Source organism: Nomascus leucogenys, chromosome 19 (assembly GCF_006542625.1).
Source record: "Nomascus leucogenys isolate Asia chromosome 19, Asia_NLE_v1, whole genome shotgun sequence".
In the NCBI taxonomy this organism is placed as follows: Eukaryota; Metazoa; Chordata; class Mammalia; order Primates; family Hylobatidae; genus Nomascus; species Nomascus leucogenys.
The window spans coordinates 75171972-75196456 of NC_044399.1; the positions used below are offsets into that span (position 1 = coordinate 75171972).

Sequence of the window (24485 nt, forward strand, 5' to 3'; positions counted from 1 at the left end):
TACTCAGGAGGCTGAGGCAGGAGAATTGCTTGAACTCGGCAGGTGGAGGTTACAGTGAGCCGAGATCGTGTCACCACCCTCCAGCCTGGGTGACAGAGCAAGATTCTGTCTTCAAAAAAAAAAAAAAAAAAAAGTAAAAAGAAACTTATGTTCATATTGCTTGCAATCACATAGAAATTTCTTTGGAAAGTTACTTCCCACAGCTATCATCACTGTCACTGAAATTAAGGGCACTTTTCTACTCCTTTCTGGTGATCTACCTAGTACCTTGAGAAATCAAGTACCTTCCAATTTGGCAGCATAGGTGAGAGCCTGGCCATGGTTTCCACTGCTGTGAGTAACAACAGCTTTCGGCTTCCTTTCTAAAGCATCAGGAACCAAGCTTCTGACGGCATTGAGAGCACCACGAATCTGAAAAAGAGCAATGGTGAATTCACATATTTGATTAAAACATTGTTTTGGAAAGCAAGGAACTTTTCTAGATTTTCTATCCTTAACATGCACATCCAATCTGTCACTAAGTCTTATCGATTTACCTCCTAAATATCTCATGTGCATCTTTATTTTTTATTTTTTTGAGATGGAGTCTCCGTTACCCCGGCTGGCCAGATCTCGGCTCACTGCAACGTCCACCTCCCCACACCGCATCTACCCCCAGGGCCGGGTTCAAGTGATTTTCCTGCCTCAGCACAAGTAGCTGGGATTATAGGCACCTGCCACCATGCCCGGCTAAATTTTTTTTTTTTTTTTTTTTTTTTAGACCTAGTCTTGCTCTGCTGTAGCCCAGGCTGGAGTGCAGTGGCGCGATCTCGGCTCACTGCAAGCTCCGCCTCCGGCGTTCATGTCATTCTCTTGCCTCAGCCTCTTGAGTAGCCGGGACTACAGGCGCCCACCACCACGCCTGGCTAATTTTTTTGTATTTTTAGTAGAGACGGGGTTTCCCTGTGTTAGCCAGGATGGTCTCGATCTCTTGACCTCGTTATCCGCCCGCCTCAGCCTCCCAAAGTGCTGGGATTACAGGCGTGAGCCACTGCGCCTGGCCTTTTTTTTTTTTTTTTTTTCCGAGATGGAGTCTTGCTCTATCACCCACGCTGGAGTGCAATGGCATGATCTCGACTCACTGCAACCTCTGACTTCTGGGTTCAAGCAATTCTCCTGCCTCAGCCTCCCAAGCAGCTGGGATTACAGGTGCCTGGCACCAAGTCTGGCTCATTTTGTATTTTGAGTAGAAAGTGTTTCACCAGGCCGGGCGCGGTGGCTCACGCTTGTAATCCCAGCACTTTGGGAGGCCGAGGCGGGCGGATCACGAGGTCAGGAGATCGAGACCACGGTGAAACCCCGTCTCTACTAACAATACAAAAAACTAGCCGGGCGTGGTGGCGGGCGCCTGTAGTCCCAGCTACTCGGAGAGGCTGAGGCAGGAGAATGGCGCGAACCCGGGAGGCGGAGCTTGCAGTGAGCCGAGATCGCGCCACTGCACTCCAGCCTGGGCAACAGAGCAAGACTCCTTCTCAAAAAAAAAAAAAAAAAAAAAAAAAAGAAAGTGTTTCACCAAGGCTGGGTGCGGTGGCTCACGCCAGTAATCCCAGCACTTTAGGAGGCTGAGGCAGGCAGATCACAAGGTCAGGAGATCAAGACCATCCTGGCTAACACGGTGAAACCCTGTCTCTACTAAAAATTCAACAACAACAACAAAATTTAGCCGGGCGTGGTGGCGGGTGCCTGTAGTCCCAGCTAATCGGGAGGCTGAGGCAGGAGAATGGCGTGAACCTGGTAGGTGGAGCTTACAGTCAGCCGAGATCTTGTCACTGCACTCTAGCATGGGGGACAGAGCGAGACTCCGTCTCAAAACAAAACAAAACAAAAGAAAATAAAAAAATCGTTTCATCATGTTGGCCAGGCTGGTGTCAAACTCCTGACCTCAGGTGATCCACCTGCCTCAGCCTCCCAAAGTGCTGGGATTACAAGTGTGAACCACTGCGCCTGTCATATAGTTGTATTTTTTGTAGACAGAGTTTTGCCGTGTGGCCCAGGCTTAGATCTTTTATATTGATAATGTATCTGTGTGTAGCAGGTTGACACAGTGAATGCTTAAACTTGGGTCATATACAGAGTGATAACACTTTCCAATTTGTCTGCAACAGTTCAGGTGTCTCAGTTTAGATATTTCAGGTTGCTTCTTTCAGTCCCAAACATGTCCTAATTTGGATAATAAATTATGTCTTAGTTTGGATAATAAGTGATGGTATATATAATAAAGTCATGCTTTGCTTAAGGATGGGGATATGTTTTGAGAAATGCATGATTTGGCAATTTCATCATCGTACATGCATCATAGAGTGTATTTATACAAACCCAGCTGTTACAGCCTATTACTCCTAGGCTGCAAACCCTGTATAACATGTTACTGTACTGAATACTGTAGGCAGCTATAACACAATGACAAGCATTTCTGTATCTAAACACAGAAATGGTACAGTAAATGTGTGGTATTATAACCTTATGGGACCAAGGACCACCATCATATAGGTGGTCTGTCATTGACTGAAACGTTATGTGGCACATGACTATTTTATGTATATATTATATATATACACATATACATATATAAAAATTACTCGGATAAGTTATATATATTATCCTAATTATAAGGATTTATGACTGTGTAAAAGTTGCTTATCAACACTATGATGCTAGGTAAAACAAGGACTTGAAAGGAAAATTTCTGTAACCTTTTTTCCAACTGTATAAAGGCATTAATTTACTTCTGCCTATCTCACTGGGTGGTCAGGAGAATCAAATTGATATGTGAAAGGGTTTGAAAACATACATGATACGCTGAGAAGAAGGATTGTTACCTTAAAAGATCCTGTTTTCTGGAAGAGTTCACATTTGAAGAAAAGATTGCGCCCTGTTAGTTGATTCAAAATGGAGCTTGTTAGCACTGGTGTGAGGTGGATAGAATCTCGAATGTTGATATGAGCTTTTTCAACATCAGCAAAGGAGATGCAGTACTGAGCACACATGGTTCTGAAACCCAGGAATAAGAAAGGGGTCAAAGCAAAGTCCGAGACAATATGTTTATTGAAGAGATTTTGAAAATACATAACAGAATAGACCTGGGGCCTGTGGTGTCATGTGGAAATTCTCCATTACTGGAGTGCCACCAGAATTTCTCTAAAAGAGATTTGACTTGAAAGCTGAACAAAGTTTTTCTGGTGAAGCTTTGAGAGAAGTGACTGATGGTGATTACAGAAGGCTAAAGCCCACTCCCCACCCACACCACTCATCTCTTGGCACTGTTGGCACTGCCACTGGTCTCCATCTTCCTTTTTTTTTTTTTGAGACGGAGTCTCACTCTGTAGCCCAAGCTGGAGTGCAGTGGCACAGTCTCGACTCACTGCAACCTCCGCCTCCAGGGTCAAGCAGTTCTCCTGCCTCAGCCTCCCGAGTAGCTGGGATTACAGGAATGTGCCATCATGCCCAGCTATTTTTTTTATTTTTAGTAGACACGGGGTTTCACCACGTTGGCCAGGCTGGTCTTGAACTTCTGACCTCGTGATCCGCCTGCCTTGGCCTCCCAAAGTGCTGGGATTACAGGCGTGAGCCACCGCGCCCAGCTCCACCTTTCTTTTAATCATCGTTGTGAAGCTACTTGAATGAATTGGATTCAATTTTCATATTATTTTTAATTTTTAAATTTAAATTTTTAATAAAAATTTAACAAATTATTTGATAAAGAAAAAAATAGCTAGACTTTTCCATTTAAATAACTATGTTCATTTTCTTTATTTCCCTCTGCGTTTTCTTTTTTTGTTTTTTGAGATGGAGTTTCGCTCTTGTTGTCTAGGCTGGAGTGCACTGATGCAATCCTGGCTCACCACAACCTCCACCTCCCAGGTTCAAGCGATTCTCCTGCTTCAGCCTCCCGAGTAGCTGAGATTATAGGCATGCACCACCATGCCCAGCTAATTTTTTTTTTTTTTTTTTTTGAGACAGAGCCTTGCTCTGTCACCCAGGCTGGAGTGCAGTGGCGCGATCTTGGCTCACTGCAAGCTCCGCCTCCTGGGTTTATGCCATTCTCCTGCCTCAGCCTCCCAAATAGCTGGGACTACAGGTGCCTGCCACCATGCCTGGCTAATTTTTTGTATTTTTAGTAGAGACGGGGTTTCACCGTGGTCTCGATCTCCTGACCTCGTGATCCACCCGCCTCGGCCTCCCAAAGTGCTGGGATTACAAGCGTGAGCCACCGCGTCCAGCTAAATTTTTATTTTAGTAGAGACAAAGTCTTGCTGTGTTGCCCAGGCTGGTCTCAAACCCCTGAGCTCAAGTGATCCTCCTGCCTTGGCCTCCCAAAGTGCTGGGATTACAGGCATGAGGCACCACACCCAGCCTTCTTCTCCTTAACACACCATTTACTGACAGAATCCTTTTCCTCTGAAATGCTCTATTTATCAAAAATTAAATTTCTATGAATGGTTGGGGCTATTGTATTTTGTTCCACTGGCCAGACTGCCAATGTCTTTTCCTATTATATACTGTATTAATAAATTCTCCCTTGATTACTCTTTCTAAAATTCATTGGCTTTTCTCACATATCAATTCTTCCAGGTGAACTAGAATTCCTTTGGTTGCCAGAAATTCCATTGTAAAGATGTATAAATGAACTGGGGGCATTATTTATTTACTGAGACGGGGTCTCTTGTCATCCAGGCTGGAGTGCATTGGCATGATCTCAGCTCACTGCAACCTCTGCCTCCCAGGCTCAAGCAATCCTCTCACCTCAGCCTCCTGAGTAGCTGGGACCACAGGTGCATTGTGCCACCATGCCTGGCTAATTTCTGTATCTTTTGTAGACACAAGGTTTTGCCATGTTGCGCAGGCTGGTCTTGACCTTCTGAGCTCAAGTGATCCACCCACCTTGGCCTCCCAAAGTGCTGGGATTATAGGCATAAGCCACCATGCCAAGCCTGAAGACTCAATATTTTTTAATGTCAATTATGTCCTCTCGGCTGGGCACAGTGGCAGGAGGATTGCTTAAACCCAGTTCAAGGCTGCAGTGAGTTATGATTGTACCACTGCAAGAGCAAGACCCTGTCTCTTAAAAACAAAAAAACAAGAGAACAAAAAGTAGTTGGCTGGGCGCGGTGGCTCATGTCTGTAATCCCAGCACTTTTGGAGGCCAAAGTGAGTGGATCACTTGAGGTCAGGAGTTCGAGACCAGACTGACTAATGTGGTAAAATCCCGTCTCCATTAAAAAAACAAAAATTGGCCGGGCGCAGTGGGTCTCGCCTGTAATCCCAGCACTTTGGGAGGCTGAGGTGGGAAGATCACGAGGTCAGATCGAGACCATCCTGGCTAACATGGTGAAACCCCGTCTCTACTAAAAATACAAAAAATTACCCGGGCATGGTGGCAGGCGCCTGTAGTCCCAGCTACTCGGGAGGCTGAGGCAGACGAATGGCGTGAACCCGGGAGGCGGAGCTTGCAGTGAGCCGAGATCGTGCCACTGCACTCCAGCCTAGGCGACAGAGCAAGACTCTGTCTCAAAAAAAAAAAAAAAAAAAAAATTAGCCCGGAGTGGTGGCATGCGCCTGTAGTCCCAGCTACTAGGGAGGCTGAGGCAGAAAAATCGCTTGAACCTAGAAGGCAAAGTTGCAGTGAGCCGAGATTGTTCCACTGCACTCCAGCCTGGGCGACAGAGTGAGACTCTGTCTCAAAAAAAAACAACAAAAAATCCCAAAAAACCATGCCAGGCCTGAAGACTCAATATTTTTATGAATAAATGTCAATTTTGCCCCCTTGGCAGGGTGCAGTGGTTCATACCCGTAATCTCAGTACTTTAGATGGGCAGACTGCTTGAGCTCAGGAGTTTAAGACCAGCCTGGGCAACATGTTGAAACCCTATCTCTACCAAAAATACAAAAAAATTAGCCGTGCAGGTGGCAGGCGCCCATAGTGGTAATTCTACGGTAAACAGTATGGTGCTTCCTCAAAAAAATTGAACATAGAATCATCCTATGATCTAGCAATTCCATTCCTACGTGTAGACCCTGTCTCTCAACAACAAGAAAACCCAGAACACAAAAAACCCACTATCAAAAATAAGATATATTTTGGAGGTTGTAAACAGTCAGTCCTGGCCAGGCGCGGTGGCTCACGCTTGTAATCCCAGCACTTTGGGAGGCCGAGGCGGGCGGATCACGAGGTCAGGAGATCGAGACCACGGTGAAACCCCGTCTCTACTAAAAATATAAAAAAAAATCAGCCGGGCGTGGTGGCGGGCGCCTGTAGTCCCAGCTACTCGGAGAGGCTGAGGCAGGAGAATGGCGTGAACCCGGGAGGCGGAGCTTGCAGTGAGCCGAGATCGCGCCACTGCACTCCAGCCTGGGCGGCAGAGCGAGACTCCGCCTCAAAAAAAAAAACAACAAAAACAACAAAAAAACAGTCAGTCCTCTTAGTTGCAAGTGATAGAACCTCAATTTGAACTACCTTAGTAGGCACAAGGTGGAGGTGTTCAGATTTACTAGCTCATGGAATCCATGAAGAACTGAAGAAACCATGGTAAGGGGAGGAATACGGAGCTTCAGGAACTACTGGAACCAGATTTGAGAGCTTCCCAGACTCAGTCTCTCACCTCTGCTGCTTTCTGCACGTCGGCTTTTTCACTGCAGGCAAGTTGGTTCCATATGGAACCAACTGACACATGGCTGCTGACAGCTCATATGTTTTACATTTTATGGCTTCCACACTGGAGGGGAATTTTCTTTCTCAGCTTCAGTTTGAAAAATTCTGGGTAAGGACCCTGGTCCATCTTGGCCCAGGACCAGTGGCCAGGGTATAAGGTCACTGAAGACAACAGTGTGCAATAGTCAGAAGTATTTACATAAACATGAAAAAGAAACAGAATGAGATCTGTAACACAGTATCAATTAGGTACATTTAAAACACATACATACATAAAACAACATTACATATTATTCAAAGATACATGTATATTCAAAGACATATCAAACACATTAGAGTGACTACCTAAGGAGGGAGGAAAGGAACATTAGTGGGAACTGCAATGAAGAGAAAAGATAAAATGAGAAAGGCCTTGTTAATGACAGTGTGAATAAACGAGTATGACCGGCTCAATTCTCTGCACCTGAGGGGAAAATAGCAAAATAAAGGAGTGATGGAGGAAAGAAAACAAAGAAAAGAAAAAGTACTTTTGAGTGGGAGTAAGGGGCATTTTCCAAGTGAAAATAAAGGGGAGAATGCTGGGGAGATGATTCCTTACATGTTCATTATAGGAACAGAAGAGACATATCCTGATAGTGGATTGAATGGGGGAGAGAGGTGTGAAGAATAAATCCTGGGCCAGGCATGGTGGCTCACACCTGTAATCCCAACACTTTGGAAGGCCAAGGTGGGAAGATTGCCAGAGGCAAGGAGTTTGAGACCAGCCTGGGCAACACAGGGAAACCCTGCCTCTACAAATTATTATTATTATTTTGAGATGGAGTTTCGCTCTTGTTGCCCAGGCTGGAGTGCAATGGCGCAATCTCGGCTCACTGCAACCTCCGCCTCCCGGATTCAAGCGATTCTCCTGCCTCAGCCTCCCAAGTAGCTGGGATTACAGGCATGTACCACCACACCTGGCTAATGTTTTGTATTTAGTAGAGACGGGGTTTCACCATGTTGGTCAGGCTGGTCTCGAACTCCTGACCTCAGATGATCCACCTGCCTCAGCCTCCCAAAGTGCTGGGATTACAGGTATGAGCCACCACACCCTGCCAATATTTTTATTTTTTTGAGACGGAGTCTCACTCTGTCGCCAGGCTGGAGTGCAGTGGTGCGATCTTGGCTCACCGCAACCTCTGCCTCTTGGGTTCAAGTGATTCTCATACCTCAGCCTCCCACATAGCTGAGATTACAGGAGCGTGCCACCACGCCCAGCTAATTGGCCAGGATAGTCTCGATCTCTTGACCTTGTGATCCGCCCGCCTCAGCCTCCCAAAGTACTGGGATTACAGGTGTGAGCCACCACGCCCAGCCAAAAATTTTTCTTTAAAAAGAGTAACTCCTGGGTTTTGACTTAAATGGTGGTACGATTTGTTGAGATTTAAAACAGGAGAAGAAATAAGTATTTGACAGGAAAATCAGATTTGATCAGCTAAGTTTGGTTTATGAAACATCCAAGAGGATGTCCCTTTTTTAAAAATTATTTTTTGCCAGAAATGTGTATATATTAATGTCTGATTTATTTCTGAAGAATGAGCTTTTCAATTTATTTAAAGTACAGCTCTTTTTCCATTTTTTCTGATTTTGTTTACTCTGCCATTTTCCTTTGTCTTCTATATTTGTTGAATGCTTAGCTTACTAATTTTCACTTAAAAAAAGCATATAAGGTTACTTATATGATTTTTCCTCTAAGAACTGCTTTAATATCATGGATTCCATTATACAATATTTTCATTATCATAATTTCTAAATAATCCAAGATTTTAGTCTTGTTTTCTTTTTTGACCCGTGAATTATTTAAAATTAGTGGTTTTTTTGTTGTTTGTTTTTTTAAAAAAGACATTTATTCAGTGTCACGATCAGACTATTACAATTAGCAATCGACAGCTTGGGTGCAAAAAAAAAATCTACATTAAAACCCTTTGTTGGAATGCTTTACATTTTCAACAGAACAGAAACTAAAATAACCTGTTATACAACTAGTCACAAATACAGTCTTCGAGTTTTTTGCCCATACACATGAGTATTTGTCTAAAACATGTCTTCTTTGTAGCAGCTAGGCCCTGCCACCACTGTGCTTGGCTTAGTTCACAAATCTGTTGTAACCTGTAGCTTCCCTGTCACTTCGCTGGCTCTCCTCTCATGCTAAGCTTTGTTGCCTAATTAAAATCTTCCGCCACTGCCATAGCTACTGCTGCTACTGGAACCGCCACAGCCACCTTGGTTTCATGGTTTGGCAAAGTATTGGCCTGCACCACCATAGGGGCCAGAGCTTCTGCCTCCAAAGTTTCCTCCCTTCATGGGTCCAAAAATTGAAGACTAATCGTTGTAATTGCCAAAATCATTGTAGCTTCCACCACCTCCAAAATTGCTTCCATCATTACCAAATCCATTATAGCCATCCCTACTGCACAATATCCACCACCACCACAGCTGCCACCAAAGCCACCATGACCACTGAAATTTCCTTCACGACCAAAGTTGTCATTCCCACCGAAACCACCTCCACGACCACCACCAGTTTCCAGAGTACTTTGACCTCTTTGGCTGGATGAGGCACTCACCATCTCTTGCTTTGACAGGCCTTTCATAACTTCACAGTTGTGGCCATTCACAGTATGGTATTTCTGAATGACAGTCTTATCCATGGAATCATGGTCATCAAAGGTTACAAAGGCAAAGCCCCTCCTTTTCTTGCCACTGCCTTGGTCAGTCATGATTTCAATCACTTCAATTTTTCCACACTGTTCAAAATAATCTCTTAGGTGATATTCTTCAGTGTCTTCTTTAATGCCACCAACAAATATCTTTTCCACAGTTAAGTGGGCATCTGGTCTTTGAGAATCTTCTTGAGACAGCTCTCTTTGGTTCCACAACTCTTCCATCCACCTTGTGTGGCCTTGCATTCGTGGCTGCATCCACCTCCTCCACAGTGGCATATGTGGCAAATCCAAAGCCCCTGGAGTGCTTGGTGTTTGGATCTCTCATTACCACACAGTCTGCAAGTGTTCCCCATTGCTCAGAATGGCTCCTCAGGCTCTCATCGGTTGTTTCAAAGCTCAGCTCTCCAATGAAGAGCTTCCTCAGCTGTACGAGCTCTTCAGGAGACTCTGACTTAGACTTGGCGGTGTCCATGGGTGGAAAGTGTTTTGTTTTGTTTTTGAGACAGTCTGTGTCACCCAGGCTGGAGTGCAGTGGCATGATCACGGCTCACTGCAGCCTCTACCTCCTGGGTTCGATTCTCCTGCCTCAGTCTCCCAAGTAGCTGGGATTACAGGCGCCCGCCACCATGCCCAGCTAGTTTTTGTATTTTTAGTAGAGATGGGGTTTCACCATGTTGGCCAGGCTGGTCTCGAACTCCTGACGTCAAATGATCTGTCCACCTTGGCCTCCCGAAGTGCTGGGATTACAGGCATGAGCCACGGGGCCTGGCCTAAAATTGTTTTTATTTTTATTTTTATTTATTTATTTATTTGAGACGGAGTCTCGCTCTGTTGCCCAGGCTGGAGTGCAGTGGCGCAATCTCGGCTCACTGCAAGCTCCGCCTCCCGGGTTCACGCCATTCTCCTGCCTCAGCCTCTCCAAGTAGCTGGGACTACAGGCGCCCGCCACCACGCCCGGCTAATTTTTTGTATTTTTTAGTAGAGACGGGGTTTCACCGTGGTCTCGATCTCCTGACCTCGTGATCCGCCCGCCCCAGCCTCCCAAAGTGCTGGGATTATAAGCGTGAGCCACTGCACCCGGCAATCGTTGTTTTTAAAAAAATTCCAAATGGTTAGAATTTTTTGCTTAATTTGTGGCTATTCACTTCTAGTTTTATTACTTTGTGCTAAGTAAATATGATCTGTACAATTTTTTTTTTTGAGACAGAGGCTCACTCTGCCGCCCAGGCTGGAGTGCAGTGGAGCAATCTCGGCTCACTGCAACCTCTGCCTCCCAGGTTCAAGCAGTTCTCCTGCCTCAGCGTCCCAAGTAGCTAGGACTACAGGCGTCCGCCACCACACCCAGCTAATTTTTTTGTATTTTAGTAGAGACGGGGTTTCATCTTGTTGCCCAGGCTGGTCGCGAACTCCTGAGCTCAGGCAATCTGCCCACCTCGGCCTCCCAAAGTGCTGGGATTACAGGCGTGAGCCACCACGCCCGGCCAACCTGTACAATTTTTACTTTTAGAAACTGAATTCAAGGCTGGGCATGGTGGCTCACACCTGTAATCCCAGCACTTTAGGAGGTTGAGGCGGGTGGATCACCTGAGGTCCGGAGTTCGAGACCAGCCTGGTCAACATGGTGAAACCCCATCTCTACAAAAAATTAGCTGGGCATGGTGGTGGGCGCCTGTAATACCAGCTACTCAGGAGGCTGAGGCAAGAGAATCGCTTGAAACCAGGAGACAGGTTGCAGTGAGCCAAGATTCTGCCATTGCACTCCAGCCTGGGCAACAAGAGTGAAACTCCATCTCAAAAAAAAAAAAAACGAAAAACAAACTCAGCAGCTTTCATTGTGATACAGATTTAAATATGGTTGTCTTTCTTGTCATTTCTTTTTACCTGGTATTTCATGAATTCTTTAAATCTGAGAATTCAAAAATTTCCACCAACTTAGTAAATTTTCTTCTACTATTTGATTATTGCTCTTCTGCAGTCAGCTCTATTATCCCATTCTGGAACTCGTATTTAATTATTAATTTTTTGTACCCCTTCTCCATGTCTCCCATCTTTGTCTCTCAGTTTTTATCTGTTACCTTTTCCTTCTGAGTTCTGGTAAATTTTCTTGAACTGGTTTAACTTTTGGCATATCTAATCTGCAGTTCACTGACACTGTTGCATTAAATTGGCAGTGCCATTTGTCCTAAGAAAGTTTTCTTGTTTTCCATTATTTTTCCAGCTGAAAAAAAAATCATGCAATGGCCTCTCAAATTTCAATGTGAAACAGATTATTTTTTAACACTTCTTCCTATTTCTCTCAAATCTGGTGGCAAAGGCTGTCATCTGCTCTGACCACTCAAATGGTTCCTCTTCTGAACTGTTGGATCTTTTCACCCATCATCTACTGACTTTCTTCTTATGCTTAACCTTCTGGTGACATAGTGTCACATAAAAGGAACTGAAGGAGTTCTGTCAGAGGTTGTGGCAATCCTTTCGGCTCAGACTAAGGAATAATTGGTAACTATTCTGTGATGGGTGTGGTCTAAAGGCCTGTGGGGCTGTGGAGGAGCAACAGGTGGAGGCAAACGGCCTTGGGGAAGGGAGCTTCACCTCTGCACAGTTCTCCAAAAAAAGATTCAAGTACCAGTCTTCTGGTATAGTTAAATTTTAAAGATGGGAAATTAAAAAGTCAACCTGAGATCTAGAGCAGTAATTTTTTTCAAGAATCCATAGTGACACAGAAATTCCCAAATTGACTTTTTTTTTTTTTTTTTGAGGCGGAGTCTCGCTCTGTTGGAGACTCCCGGGCTGGAATGCAGTGGCGCGATCTCGGCTCACTACAGTCTCCGCCTCCCGGGTTCAAGCGATCCGCCCGTCTCAGCCTTCCGAGTCGCCGGGATCACAGGTCCCAAATCGATTTATATGCCTCCTGATGTACTTCCTTCCACACGATTCCAACTATATCGTATCTAGTTTTTAAAAGTCAGGGGGTGGCCGGGCGCGGTGGCTCACGCCTGTAATCCCAGCACTTTGGGAGGCCGACGCGGGTGGATCACCTGAGGTCAGCAGTTCGAGACCAGCCTAGTGAAACCCCGTCTCTCCAAAAAATAGAAAAATTAGCCGGGCTTGGTGGTGTGCACCTGTAATCCCAGCTACTAGGGAGGCTGAGGCAGGAGAATCGCTTGAATCCAGGAGGCGGAGCTTGCAGTGAGCCGAGACCGCGCCAATGCACTCCAGCCTGGGCCACAGAGCGAGACTCCGTCTAAAAAAAAAAAAAAAAGAGGGTTTGGAGATGTGGCTTGCTGTAATGAAAAAGGCTCTGATACGTATTTATCCACGGTGTCACCCTGGGCAATTTCCATCCGTTCTCTGGGATTCAGTTTCCTAATCTTAGAAATGGGAATAGTAGAAAGGCTGAGGCGGGAGAATCGCTTGAACCCGGGAGGCGGAGCTTGCAGTGAGCCGAGATCGCGCCACTGCACTCCAGCCCGGGAGTCTCCAACAGAGCGAGACTCCGCCTCAAAAAAAAAAAAAAAAAAAAAGGAATAGTAATAACTACTCTTAGCAGGTCTTCAAGGTCCCAAGTAATGGCCCGCGGCGCTAGGCCGGGCCTGGGGCGGGAGAGCCTGGCCTAAGGTGTGCAGAGGAGCCCAGGCTGAAGGGTGTCTCTGTCAACCTGAGTCCCAGACTAGCAGTGTCCTTGGTGTCGACGACAACAGCAACGGCAGCCACCGCCGCAAACGCCCGCCTGGCCTGCCACGGCCCGGCCTCGCCTCACCTCAGCTCACCGGCGCCGCGCCTCCAGCTCCAGCGTCCGCGCGCCTCCCCCGGCCGCACCTCTGCGCACGCGCAGCGCCCGCCCGCCCTGCCCAGTCTCGCACTCCGGTCCCGCCCCTCTGGAACTGGCGTCGGGCGCTTTTCCTCCCAGCGCGGCCACCATCGTTCGGAAAGGGAGGGCGGCAGGGGGCGGGGAAAGGCCGGGAGGTGGGCGAGCGCGCGCGCTGCCTGTCTGTGGTGGTTTCCTGGCTGCGCGCGGCGGTGGCGGAGTAGCTACGGCTGTAGCAGCAGCCGCGAAGATGGCGGAAGGGCTGGAGCGTGTGCGGATCTCCGCGTCGGAGCTGCGCGGGATCCTGGCTACTCTGGCCCCGCAGGCCGGGAGCAGAGGTGAGTCGCGCCGCCCAGCTCCTGGGCCGGGCCTGCCCGCCCCGCCTCCCTCTCCTCCTCCTCTGCCTCCTCCCCGCTCGGCCCGCGGTTCCGGAGCCCCCGCCCCTTCCCCCAGCAGTAGGTGCTGGGGCCGCGGCGGACCCTCGCTGCCCTTCCTCTCCTGCGGGTTAGTGCGGGGTCGGGCTCGGCTAGTCCTGGCCCGCTCCGGGAGAGCCTGGCCCGAATTCCTGTCTCCACCCTCTTTCTCGCCGCGAAGGTGACTGTTCCGTTTTACCCCAGCCCTCTCAGACCCGCCCCGGATTCCCAGGCATCGGGAGACGCGGAAAGGAGTGGGGTCTGGTGGAGGCCCCGGGCCTGTCGCTCTCCAGGCCGCCCTCCGCGGGCCTGCCCTGGCCACCGCTTTAGCGTCGGAGAGAAGGAATTGGGGAGAAAGGTTTAACAGCCTGCGACTTCCTTGCTGAACTTTTCCCCCGCAAGACAGGCTTCCGAAAGCTGCGCCACTGGAGGGATCCGGGACCTCAGACTACTCGGGTTTGGCCCTGGCATGTGTGGGAGCAGTTTTTATTAGAGAGAATGCTCAATTTGCAAGTTAATTTCAAGTCTCCAGCCACGTCAGGAAAGTAAGAAAGATTCTAAGTGTCTCACCTCTCCTGCGTTAGGCAATAGAGTTGTGTAGAATGGTAGCTGTGATAGGTGCCTTCTCTAGGTTTGCGGCCAGTCTGTGAAATTGGTTTTTGTTGATTAACAGAATTGGATTATTAAGGCTATTTTCTCCCGCTGCTCTAGAAAGTAGGGTAGCTCTCCCCATCCCCGTCACCACCACCAAGTTACAGACTGCCGAGGGTGAGCTATTCTTGGGTTAAACTGCTTTATCTTTGTGGATACTTCATGAACCTGCCTTTTAAACTTCTGAAAATAGTGAAGCACTATCCTAAACCTCAGTCTCTTTTCTTCCCCGTTTTCTTACATCTACAAAAAGTAAATGTACGTGCTAGAGCGTATGATTCCTGTTTTGGGCTTGTTTGCATTTATATTTAGAGAGCAATACTAGGATTAAAAACTTTTTTATTGTTGTTATTATTATTTTTTGAGACGGAGTCTCACTCTGTCGCCCAGGCTGGAGTGCAGTGGTGCGATCTTTGCTCACTGCAAGCTCCGCCTCCCGGGTTCACGCCATTCTCCTGCCTCAGCCTCCCGAGTAGCTGGGACTACAGGCGCCCGCCACCACGCCCGGCCAATTTTTTGTATTTTTTGTAGTGACGGGGTTTCACCGTGTTGGCCAGGATGGTCTGGATCTCCTGACCTCGTGATCCACCCGCCTCGGCCTCCCAAAGTGCTGGGATTACAGGCATGAGTCACCTCTCTCGGCCTATTATTATTTTTTTGAGGCAGGGTCTCACTCTGTCTTCCAGGCTGGAGTGCAGTGGAGGGATCTCAGCTCACCGTAACCTCCACCTCTTGTGCTCAAGTGATCCTGCCACCTCAGCCTTCCGAGTAGCTGGAATTACAGACCACCACCACACCTGGCTATTTTTTGTATATTTTATAGAGACAGGGTTTTGCCATGTTGCCCAGGCTGATCTCGAACTCCTGGCCTCAAGCAGTTGCCGCCTCAGCCTCCCAAAGTGCTGCGATTATAGGCATGAGCTACTGCACCTGGCCTATGCTAGGATTTTATATAGCATTTCATTTGTGTACTTGATAATATTCTCCCGAATTCTGTCACTTTTCCACTGAAATGTTTAGTGGTTACTTTTGATAATGGTAACAGATACTTTTTTAAAAAACCAGATAAGTATCTGTCCGCCGGGCTAGAGTGCAGTGGCGCGATCTCGGCTCACTGCAAGCTCCGCCTCCCGGGTTCACGCCATTCTCCTGCCTCAGCTTCCCCAGTAGCTGGGACTACAGGCGCCCGCCACCACGCCCGGCTAATTTTTTGTATTTTTTGTTGAGACGGGGTTTCACCGTGTTAGCCAGGATGGTCTCGATCTCCTGACCTCGTGATCTGCCCACCATGGCCTCCCAAAGTGCTGGGATTACAGGCGTGAGCCACCGTGCCCGGCCGAGAGTCCTGTATTATTCTTAATTCTTGAGTTCCCATTTCTTGGCATTTTGAGAGTATGTCACAATCTTTCCATCAGCATCCAGGGAAAGTTTCCTTATGGAACTTTTTTCTAATCATAATTCCATCATCACAGTAGCAGTTAGTGTCAGTATTCTAGTATGATAGTCTGAGCAGTATTTTGGTAACTCTGCGAGCTACTGTTAGTGAGTTGGTGAGGATGGGTGAAATTGAAGAATGTGAAAGGAACTGCTTGCTGTTTAATTCACCAGCAGGTATGTTATTTGGTAATTGGTATCTTGAAGAAGAGACTCATCCTGGTCATGTTTAAAGACTAGAGTTGCATTTTTTTTCTCCAGAGATGTCCAGGACTGATAATTGTTATAATACCCCCCTTTTTCTCCTTTTTTACTTTTCCCCCCTGCTGTTATGTTAAAAGAACTTAGCCACCCAGGAAAAAGTTAGAGGCAGAAGAAGAGGCTGAGGTGGATTCACAGGCTCTATAGATAGAGAACAGTGTAGTGCTGAAAAGGTTATAGAGATCTTTTTTTTTTTTTTTTGAGACGGAGTCTTGCTCTGTCCCCCAGGCTAGAGTGCAGTGGCGCGATCTCGGCTCACTGCAAGCTCCGCCTCCCGGGTTCACGCCATTCTCCTGCCTCAGCCTCCCGAGTAGCTGGGACTACAGGCGCCCGCCAACACGCCCGGCTAATTTTTTTGTATTTTTAGTAGAGACGGGGTTTCACCGTGTTAGCTAGGATGGTCTCGATCTCCTGACCTCGTGATCCGCCCGCCTCGGCCTCCCAAAGTGCTGGGATTACAGGTGTGAGCCACCACGCCTGGCCTTATAGAGATCTTTTGTTCTGACAATAATGAGGTAGTTAGGGGTCTTGGATTTCTGAATAGGACTTGGATAACACATAAGGAGATGAGTTCCCCATTTCCCTTACCCAAGTGTAGGTAGCCCCAACACAGTTAGGTCCTTAGCCTTGTGAACTGTCGAACAAGTGTCGTAAACCCAGAATTTCTGCTTCTACAGAAATGTCCTTCTTTGCCTACCGATATTAGCATTTGGATGTGTAATTCTTGCTCGACTTTTTTTGTTACTTAACCAGAATGACAGTCTTTCCCCTATCTTCCTTCTTTATTCTTATCTTCTACCTTTCCCTCCCAAACTCTTTCCTTGACATAACAGAAAACATGAAGGAATTAAAGGAGGCCAGGCCACGCAAAGATAACAGGCGTCCAGATCTGGAAATCTATAAGCCTGGCCTTTCTCGGCTAAGGAACAAGGCTAAAATCAAGGAACCCTCTGGGAGTGAGGAATTCAAAGATGAAATCGTTAATGACCGAGATTGCTCTGCTGTTGAAAATGGTATACAGCCCGTTAAAGATGTCTGCAAGGAACTGAACAACCAACAGCAGAATGGTCCTGTAGACCCAGAAAATAATCGGGGACAAGAATCCTTTCCTAGGACTGCTGGACAAGAGGATCGTAGTCTAAAAATTATCAAAAGAACAAAGAAACCAGACCTGCAGATCTATCAGCCTGGACGACGTTTGCAGACTGTTAGCAAAGAATCAGCCAGTCGGGTGGAGGAGGAAGAAATCCTCAATCAGGTAGAACAATTGAGAGTAGAGGAAGATGAGTGTAGGGGAAATGTTGCGAAAGAGGAAGTTGTGAATAAACCAGACAGGGCTGAGACAGAAAAGAGCCCAGGTGGTGACAGAGTAAGGGCTGCAAAGGGAGAAAAAGGAAAGAGGATTGAAAAAGGGGAGGGGATGAGGAAAACCAATGATGACCCGGCCCAGGGGAAGCCAGGTTCTGCAAAGCGCTACTCCCGCTCAGACAAACGAAGGAATCGCTACCGCACGTGCAGTACCAGCTCAGCTGGCAGCAACAACAGTGCTGAGGGAGCTGGCCTGACTGATAATGGATGTCGCCGCCGCCGACTGGATAGGACCAAGGAGAGGCCACGACTGAAAAAGCAAGTGTCTGTGTCCTCAACCGATTCCTTAGATGAGGACAGAATTGATGAGCCTGATGGATTAGGACCCAGGAGAAGTTCAGAAAGGAAGAAACATTTAGAAAGAAACTGGTCTGGCTGTGGGGAGGGCGAGCAGAAAAGCAATGGTAAAGAAAATCGAGGCACTCTTCGTGTCACTTTTGATGCAGAAGCCATGAACAAAGAGTCTCCCGTGGTGAGGTCAGCCAGGGATGATATGGATAGAGGAAAGCCTGACAAAGGCTTGAGCAGTGGGGGCAAAGGCTCTGAGAAGCAGGAGTCCAAAAACCCGAAACAAGAACTTCGGGGTCGTGGTCGTGGCATTCTGATTCTGCCTGCCCATACCACCCTATCTGTCAATTCAGCAGGTTCTCCAGAGTCCGCACCTTTGGGACCTCGGCTTTTGTTCGGATCTGGTAGTAAGGGACCTCGGAGTTGGGGCCGTGGAGGCACCACACGCCGATTGTGGGACCCAAACAATCCTGATCAGAAACCTGCTCTAAAGACTCAGACGCCCCAGCTACATTTCTTGGACACTGATGATGAAGTCAGCCCTACATCTTGGGGTGACTCACGCCAGGCTCAAGCATCTTACTATAAGTTTCAAAACTCTGACAACCCCTATTATTACCCCCGGACACCAGGCCCTGCCTCCCAGTATCCCTATACGGGCTATAACCCTCTACAGTACCCAGTGGGCCCTACGAATGGTGTGTACCCAGGGCCTTACTACCCAGGCTACCCGGCTCCGTCAGGACAGTATGTATGTAGCCCTCTACCTGCCAGCACCATGAGTCCCGAGGAGCTAGAGCAGCATATGAGGAATCTGCAGCAACAGGAGCTGCACAGGCTTCTCCGGGTGGCTGACAACCAGGAACTGCAGCTCAGCAACCTGCTCTCCAGGGACCGCATCAGTCCGGAGGGCCTGGAGAAGATGGCGCAACTCAGGTATGATGTGGTCTATTCTGGCTGAAGGGAAATGGGGATCAGCCGGAGGTGTATAGATTCCTATGGCTGAGGAAGGTAGAAACTTTTTAGCTGAGCCACTGGGTATTACCTCCTTTTCACTTTAAGGGAAGGGCAGTTGGAAACAGAAGTTTTATTTCTAGTCTTTTTTTTTTTTTTTTTTTTTTTTTGAGACGGAGTCTCGCTCTCTCGCCCAGGCTGGAGTGCAGTGGCACGATCTTGGTTCACTACAAACTCCGCCTCCTGGGTTCACACCATCCTCCTGCCTCAGCCTCCCAAGTAGCTGGGACTACAGGCGCCCCCCACCACGCCCGGCTAATTTTTTGTATTTTTACAGAGACGGAGTTTCACCTTGTTAGCCAGGATGATCTTGATCTCCTGACCTCGTGATCCGCCCACCTCGGCCTCCCAAAGTGCTGGGATTACAGGCATGAGCCACTGCGCCCGGCCCTATTTCTAGTCTTAGAAATGATTATGCATCCTACTTTTTCTTTAAGAAAAAATTATCTTAAGGGTTCATGGAATCTTGAAATGGAAAAAGACTTTCTAGAATGCCAAGAAATGAACAACATATAACTTGCAGTGAAGATCTTATTTCAGTTGTTAAATTTAGGTGAAGACATATGGGGAAAAACTATTTTCCTAGACACAACTATCTTTAGAATGACATTCTGCTCTGCAGAATGGAAACCGGAGTGAGTAGTATACCTACCTGGTCACACTTTTTTATTTCCTGCCAGGGGAGGTGGTTAATTTGCAGGAATCTCAAAACTTGAGTCTAGCTTTTTCTGTGGTGTATTTGGAGCTGGAAGTTGCCTGTATTTTATTCCAGAGCTGAACTGCTGCAGCTATATGAGCGCTGTATTCTATTAGACATTGAGTTCTCTGATAATCAGAATGTGGATCAGATCCTGTGGAAGAATGCTTTCTATCAGGTGATTGAGAAGTTCAGGCAACTTGTCAAGGATCCGAATGTTGAGAACCCAGAACAGATTCGGAACAGACTCTTGGAGCTCTTGGATGAGGTAAACTGTCATCTTTTTGTCCTCAGGATAAAGGCTTCAGCATTCTGTAGTTATGATGGATTTTTACTACCTGAAATACTGTGTTTTAGAACAGAATATCGACAAAAAAACTGCCCTTTTCTTGGGTTCTGAGCCTGTCCTACACCAGTTGCTTCCTTGGGACCGTAAATTACTGGCAATTGGAGTTTTGAGGTTGAAAGCTTTCTGAATGCCTTGGCCTAAAACAGAGAGAATGAGAATGTGTATGTATGTGTTTGTGTGGAGAGTGTGTGTGTGTGTGTTCATGTGGTCATATCTTTAAAACCATGGAGGCTTCGACTGTGAATTTGTCTTGTGCTCAAATTGGTAGCCACTGAATATTGTGCGTGCCTCCCTTTTCATAGGATGTGTGAACATTAGCAGAACTGTGAAAGGGTTGTCTGCCCCGGTTTTTGGTGGATAGGTTGGATTAGAATAGATTGATTCAGTCATTTCTTTTTTTCTTTTTATAGGGTAGTGACTTCTTTGATAGTTTGCTTCAGAAGCTGCAGGTTACTTACAAGTTCAAACTGGAAGACTACATGGATGGTCTTGCCATTCGCAGCAAACCATTACGCAAGACAGTAAGCTACCTTCTTTATTTATCTTACATTTTCATTCATTTAGTAAGCATTTATCTAGTGTTAGGTATGTGCTAGACACTGTACTGGGTGTTGAGGATAAAAGAATGAAAGGTACAGTTCAGTGCAGGGACAGATAGATGAAACCAACAATTGTAATGTCATATGTACTGTGGTAATGGTATATAGCAGTGCTCCCCAGCCAGCCTGCCTTTCTCTCTCTCTCTCTTTTCTTTCTTTCTTTCTTTTCTTTTTTTTTTTTTTTTTTTTTTTTTTTTTCGTTTTTTGAGATGGAGTTTCATTCTTGTCACCCAGGCTGGAGTGCAGTGCTTTGATCTTGGCTCACTATAATCTTCAACCTCTGCCTCCCGGGTTTAAGGGATTCTCCTCTGTCAGTCTCCCGAGTAGCTGGCATTACAGGTGCCCACCACCAAGTCTGGCTAATTTTTGTATCTTTTGTAGAGATGGGGGTTTCATCATGTTGCCCAGGCTGGTCTCGAACTTCTGACCTTCAGTGAGCCACCCGCCTCGGCCTCCCAGAGTGCTGGGATTGCAGGCATGAGCCACCGGGCCCGGCCAGTCCCTAGCCTTTTTGGCACCGGGGACTGGTTTCGTGGAAGACAGTTTTTCCATGGACGGGGGTGTTGGGGCATTAGATTCTCATGAGGAGTGCACAGCCCAGGTCCCTTGCATGCTTACTTCACAATAGGGTTTGCGCACCTGTGAGAACTAATACCACCGCTGATCTGACAGAAGGTAGAGTTCAGGTGGTGATGCTCGCCTGCCCACTGCTCAGACCAGAGACTGGTACCAGTCCGCAGCCTGGGGTTTGGGGACCCCTGGTATAGAGTGTTGAAGGGCCATAGAGAGAAGTGAATCTAACTTAGTCTGGTGGGGCCAAGGAAGGCTTCTTGGAGATTGTCAAGCTGAGTTTTGAAACATGACTAGAAGTTTGAAGGTGGGAGGGGCAGTTTAGATAGAGGGTCCAGCAAAAGAGAACCAGGCATCGTTGGGAGAGTGCAAGAAGTTCAGTATGCTGGTGTTTGTGTGTGGAGGGGGCTGTTGTAGGTGGAAAAGCTAATGAAGTGGGAAGCGACTAGGTCATAAACTCTCATATCCTATGCTGAAGAGTTTGGACTTCATTCTGAAAGCACTGGGGAACCATTAATTGATTTTTTAGTAAATGGATAAGGTAGATTTGTTCTTAGAACCAGTCACTTGGGCAAATTGGTGAGTTTGGATGGGAGCTGGGCAAGAGTGGAGATAGAGGAGTCAGGTTGTAGGTTGAACTAAGATAGAGGTCGTGGAGATGGGAAAGAGAAGACAGATTGGAAAGAAAGAAAGGAAATAGAATGGAATTGTTGACTGATTCGGTGTGAGGGATGAGATTGGAGGCATGAAGAGTCTGAATCATCTCCCAGCTGGTAGTCCAGGGGAGTGGCTGCAAAGGAAGAGATTGGTTCAGGTTTGGATATGCTGAGGTGGAGGTGTGTGTGTTACAGGAACTTGAAAATGAACAAATGAATATTGTGGTCTCTCTGGAGGTCAGGAGAAAGCTGGGCTGGTGATATAGATTCATGAGTCATCATGATACAGGTGGTGGTTGAAGCAAAAGTTGGGGTACTGGGAAGGCTGGCCAGAGATGGGGGTTACATTTCAAGGTGGGGATAGGTAAAATTGTCAAGTGCAATGGAGCTGTCAAATGTTAAGATTACTAAAAAGTGTCAGTTGGATTGGATGAACTTATCAAGAGTTAATTTAGTTGGGGAGACTGGAAGCCAGATTGTAGTGAAGAGAGATAAAGCAGTAGAGATTGTGAGAGAGTAATATAGACCATTCTTTTAAGCATCTTGGCTACAAAGGCAAGGAGGGAAGACAGCTAAAAGAACATAAGGTTCTAAGAGAAGGTTTTTTTGTTCTTTGTTTTTCGTTTTTTTTTTTTTTGTCTGTACCACGCCTGGCCAGTTTTTATTTTAAGATTGGAAAGTTGAGCATGTTTAGGAAGCAGTTAGAGATTCATTAGAGAAAGCAGCGTGATTTATGGAGCAGAGGCTTCCTCTTGCCTTTTTGCTCCTTCTACTACATACGCAGTTTCTTACTGATGGACAGATGTTTTTGGCTGGGCACAGTGGCTCACTCCTTAATCCCAGCCCTTTGGGAGGCCAAGGCAGGCAGATCACCTGAGGTCAGGAGTTTGAGACCAGCCTGGCCCAACATGGTGAAACCCCATCTCTACTAAAAATACAAAAATTAGCTGGGTGTGGTGGTACATGCCTGTAGTCCCAGCTACTCAGGAGGCTGAGACAGGAGAATCGCTTAAACCCGGGAGGCAGTGGTTGCAGTGAGCCAAGACTGCGTTATTGCACTCTAGCCTGGGCAACAAAGTGAGACTGTATCTCAAAAAAAAAAAAAAAAAAAAAAAGATGTTTATTGAGTTCCTCTTACATGCTTGGTGGTATTTTAGGCAGAGGCAATTCAGTGCAGATTGAAAAAAAACCGTGCTCCTGTTTCTTGGAGTTTAGTGTTTGATTGGGGGTGAGTACAGACATTGGATGAGTAATTGCTGATGGAGTGACTTTTGCCAAGGATGTTGGGGGTGTATACTGTAAAGGGTTAACCTAGTTTTAAAGAATCCAGGGCGACTGAGAAAATCATAGTTAAACTAACGCTGAAGGCCGAAAGTATCATCCAGGTGAAGGTGTATGTGTAGATGCAAGGAGAGGAGCATTCTAGGGGAGGAGGATAATATACTTAAAGGCCCTGAAGTGGAAAACAGCGTGGTGTGTTAGGGGAACTGAGGAGTCTGGTCTGACTGAGGTACAGAAAGTGACCGGGAATATGGTGCTGATGAGGTAAGCAGAGGCTCGATCGTCCAGGACTTCATGCTGAGGATGACGGTGAGCCTTTGAAAGAGTTTGTTTTGTTTTGTTTTTCTCTCTTACCAAGATGACAAAATGGATGTAGTATGGAGGCATAATCAGTTCTCTTTGTGCTTTATCAGTTAAATACGGAGGATTTTTAACACCTTTGGGGATGTTCATTCATAGAATTTGTGAAACAGTTAGGACTTAGAGGGTATGTGATACGTAGTGATTATAACTTTGCTGAGGTACAAATTTGAGTTACGTGCTAGGTAGGAGGTTAATGTGCAGTAGCCATTTCGCTTAGTGAGTGTGCCTTCTTGAGGCGTCAATATCTTCTTCTCAATGAAGCTTTGTTCTTTATTCAGTGATACGTTAATTTCTTTTGTGTGGAGTGGAGTGGAATTATATTGTGTGCTGTGAGATGGTGTTTCTTAGGGAGATATTTTGGTGGACACATGTCTTGGGATTGGTTTACTCTGTTTTCTGAGTGACAGATGCTAAGCCAATCAGTGAGAAAACACATAGCACTGCACAGTGTGTGGCACGTTGTTAATGTTTGATAAAGGACGATTTATTGTTTTAGCCGAAGGTAGTGTAATGCCGTGGTACAATTCAGTGATGTTAACAGTTTGAAAAAAGACTGTAATGATGGCAAAAAAAGAACAGAGTGGCTGGGCGTGATGGCTCACGCCTGTAATCCCAGCACTTTGGGATGCTGAGGCAGGCAGATGGATCACTTGAGGCCAGGAGTTTGAGACCAGCCTGGGCAACATGGCGAAACCCTGTCTCTATTAAAAATAAAAAAATTAGCCAGACATGGTGGCACGTGCCTATCATCCCAGTTACTCAGGAGGCTGAGGCACAAGAATCACTTGAGCTCAGGAGGTGGAGGTTGCAGTGAGCTGAGATCGCGCCACTACACTCCAGCCTGGGCAACAGAGTGAGACTCTGTCTCAGAAATTATTAGGGGGAAAAAAAAGAACAGAGTAAACAATTGTCTTCATATTTGTATGTCTCTTTATAGTTTATAAAATGTTTTTACATTTATTTCCTCCAGTTACCCTATAGAGTAGTTATTTTTACATTCAGGTGAAGAAACTGAGTCCCAGAGCATCTCAAAGACTTCCTTGAGATCCAACACTATTCCATAGAGTCAGGTCTCCTGACTACTAATATCAAAATGTTTTCTTTCATTTGCCTGGGACTCAAGAATTACCCTCTCTCTTTCTCAGTAAATTTTGTATCACACTGCTGACTGTTTTTTTGGTAGTCAGGTTTAGGCTGAAAACTTTATAGTTGTGTTTTTTTTGGTAGTCAGGTTTAGGCTAAAAACTTTATACTTTGTTGAGGACCGCTAGTGCCTTACCAGTGCTGCATTGTCATTTTCACCCCATCCCTGTCCTTTGAGGGTTGAAGTTAGTGTTTCTTGG

General features: G+C 46.6%; 2 protein-coding genes and 1 pseudogene across 10 annotated transcripts in view; 1 reads left to right on the top strand and 2 right to left on the bottom strand.

Annotated features, from left to right (window-relative positions):
• Positions 1-13205, bottom strand: part of SRR (serine racemase) — a 20205-nt gene extending 7000 nt beyond the window's left edge. For 2 of the 6 annotated variants that reach the window (XM_012501468.2, XM_030800151.1), the window contains exons 1-2: positions 2859-3335; positions 285-411 (exon numbers count right to left, since the gene is read on the bottom strand). In XM_012501468.2, coding sequence (XP_012356922.1) covers positions 285-411; positions 2859-3107 — 376 coding nt within the window. In that variant the 5' untranslated portion in view covers positions 3108-3335. Of the gene's footprint in view, positions 1-284; positions 412-2858; positions 3336-6493; positions 7392-9294; positions 9579-13145 lie in introns of those variants that run through there. The other 4 variants (XM_030800154.1, XM_030800155.1, XM_030800152.1 and 1 more) reach the window with 4 other exon arrangements.
• On the bottom strand, positions 8518-9914 carry LOC101177075 (annotated as a pseudogene).
• A 142-nt stretch (positions 13206-13347) lies between the features above and the next one.
• Positions 13348-24485, top strand: part of SMG6 (SMG6 nonsense mediated mRNA decay factor) — a 239887-nt gene continuing 228749 nt past the window's right edge. Inside the window, exons 1-4 of one of the 4 annotated variants that reach the window (XM_030800159.1) lie at positions 13348-13536; positions 16791-18549; positions 19400-19592; positions 20084-20194. In XM_030800159.1, the coding sequence (XP_030656019.1) occupies positions 13449-13536; positions 16791-18549; positions 19400-19592; positions 20084-20194 (2151 nt within the window). In that variant the 5' untranslated portion in view covers positions 13348-13448. Of the gene's footprint in view, positions 13537-13649; positions 14157-16790; positions 18550-19399; positions 19593-20083; positions 20195-24485 lie in introns of those variants that run through there. The other 3 variants (XM_030800156.1, XM_030800157.1, XM_030800158.1) reach the window with 3 other exon arrangements.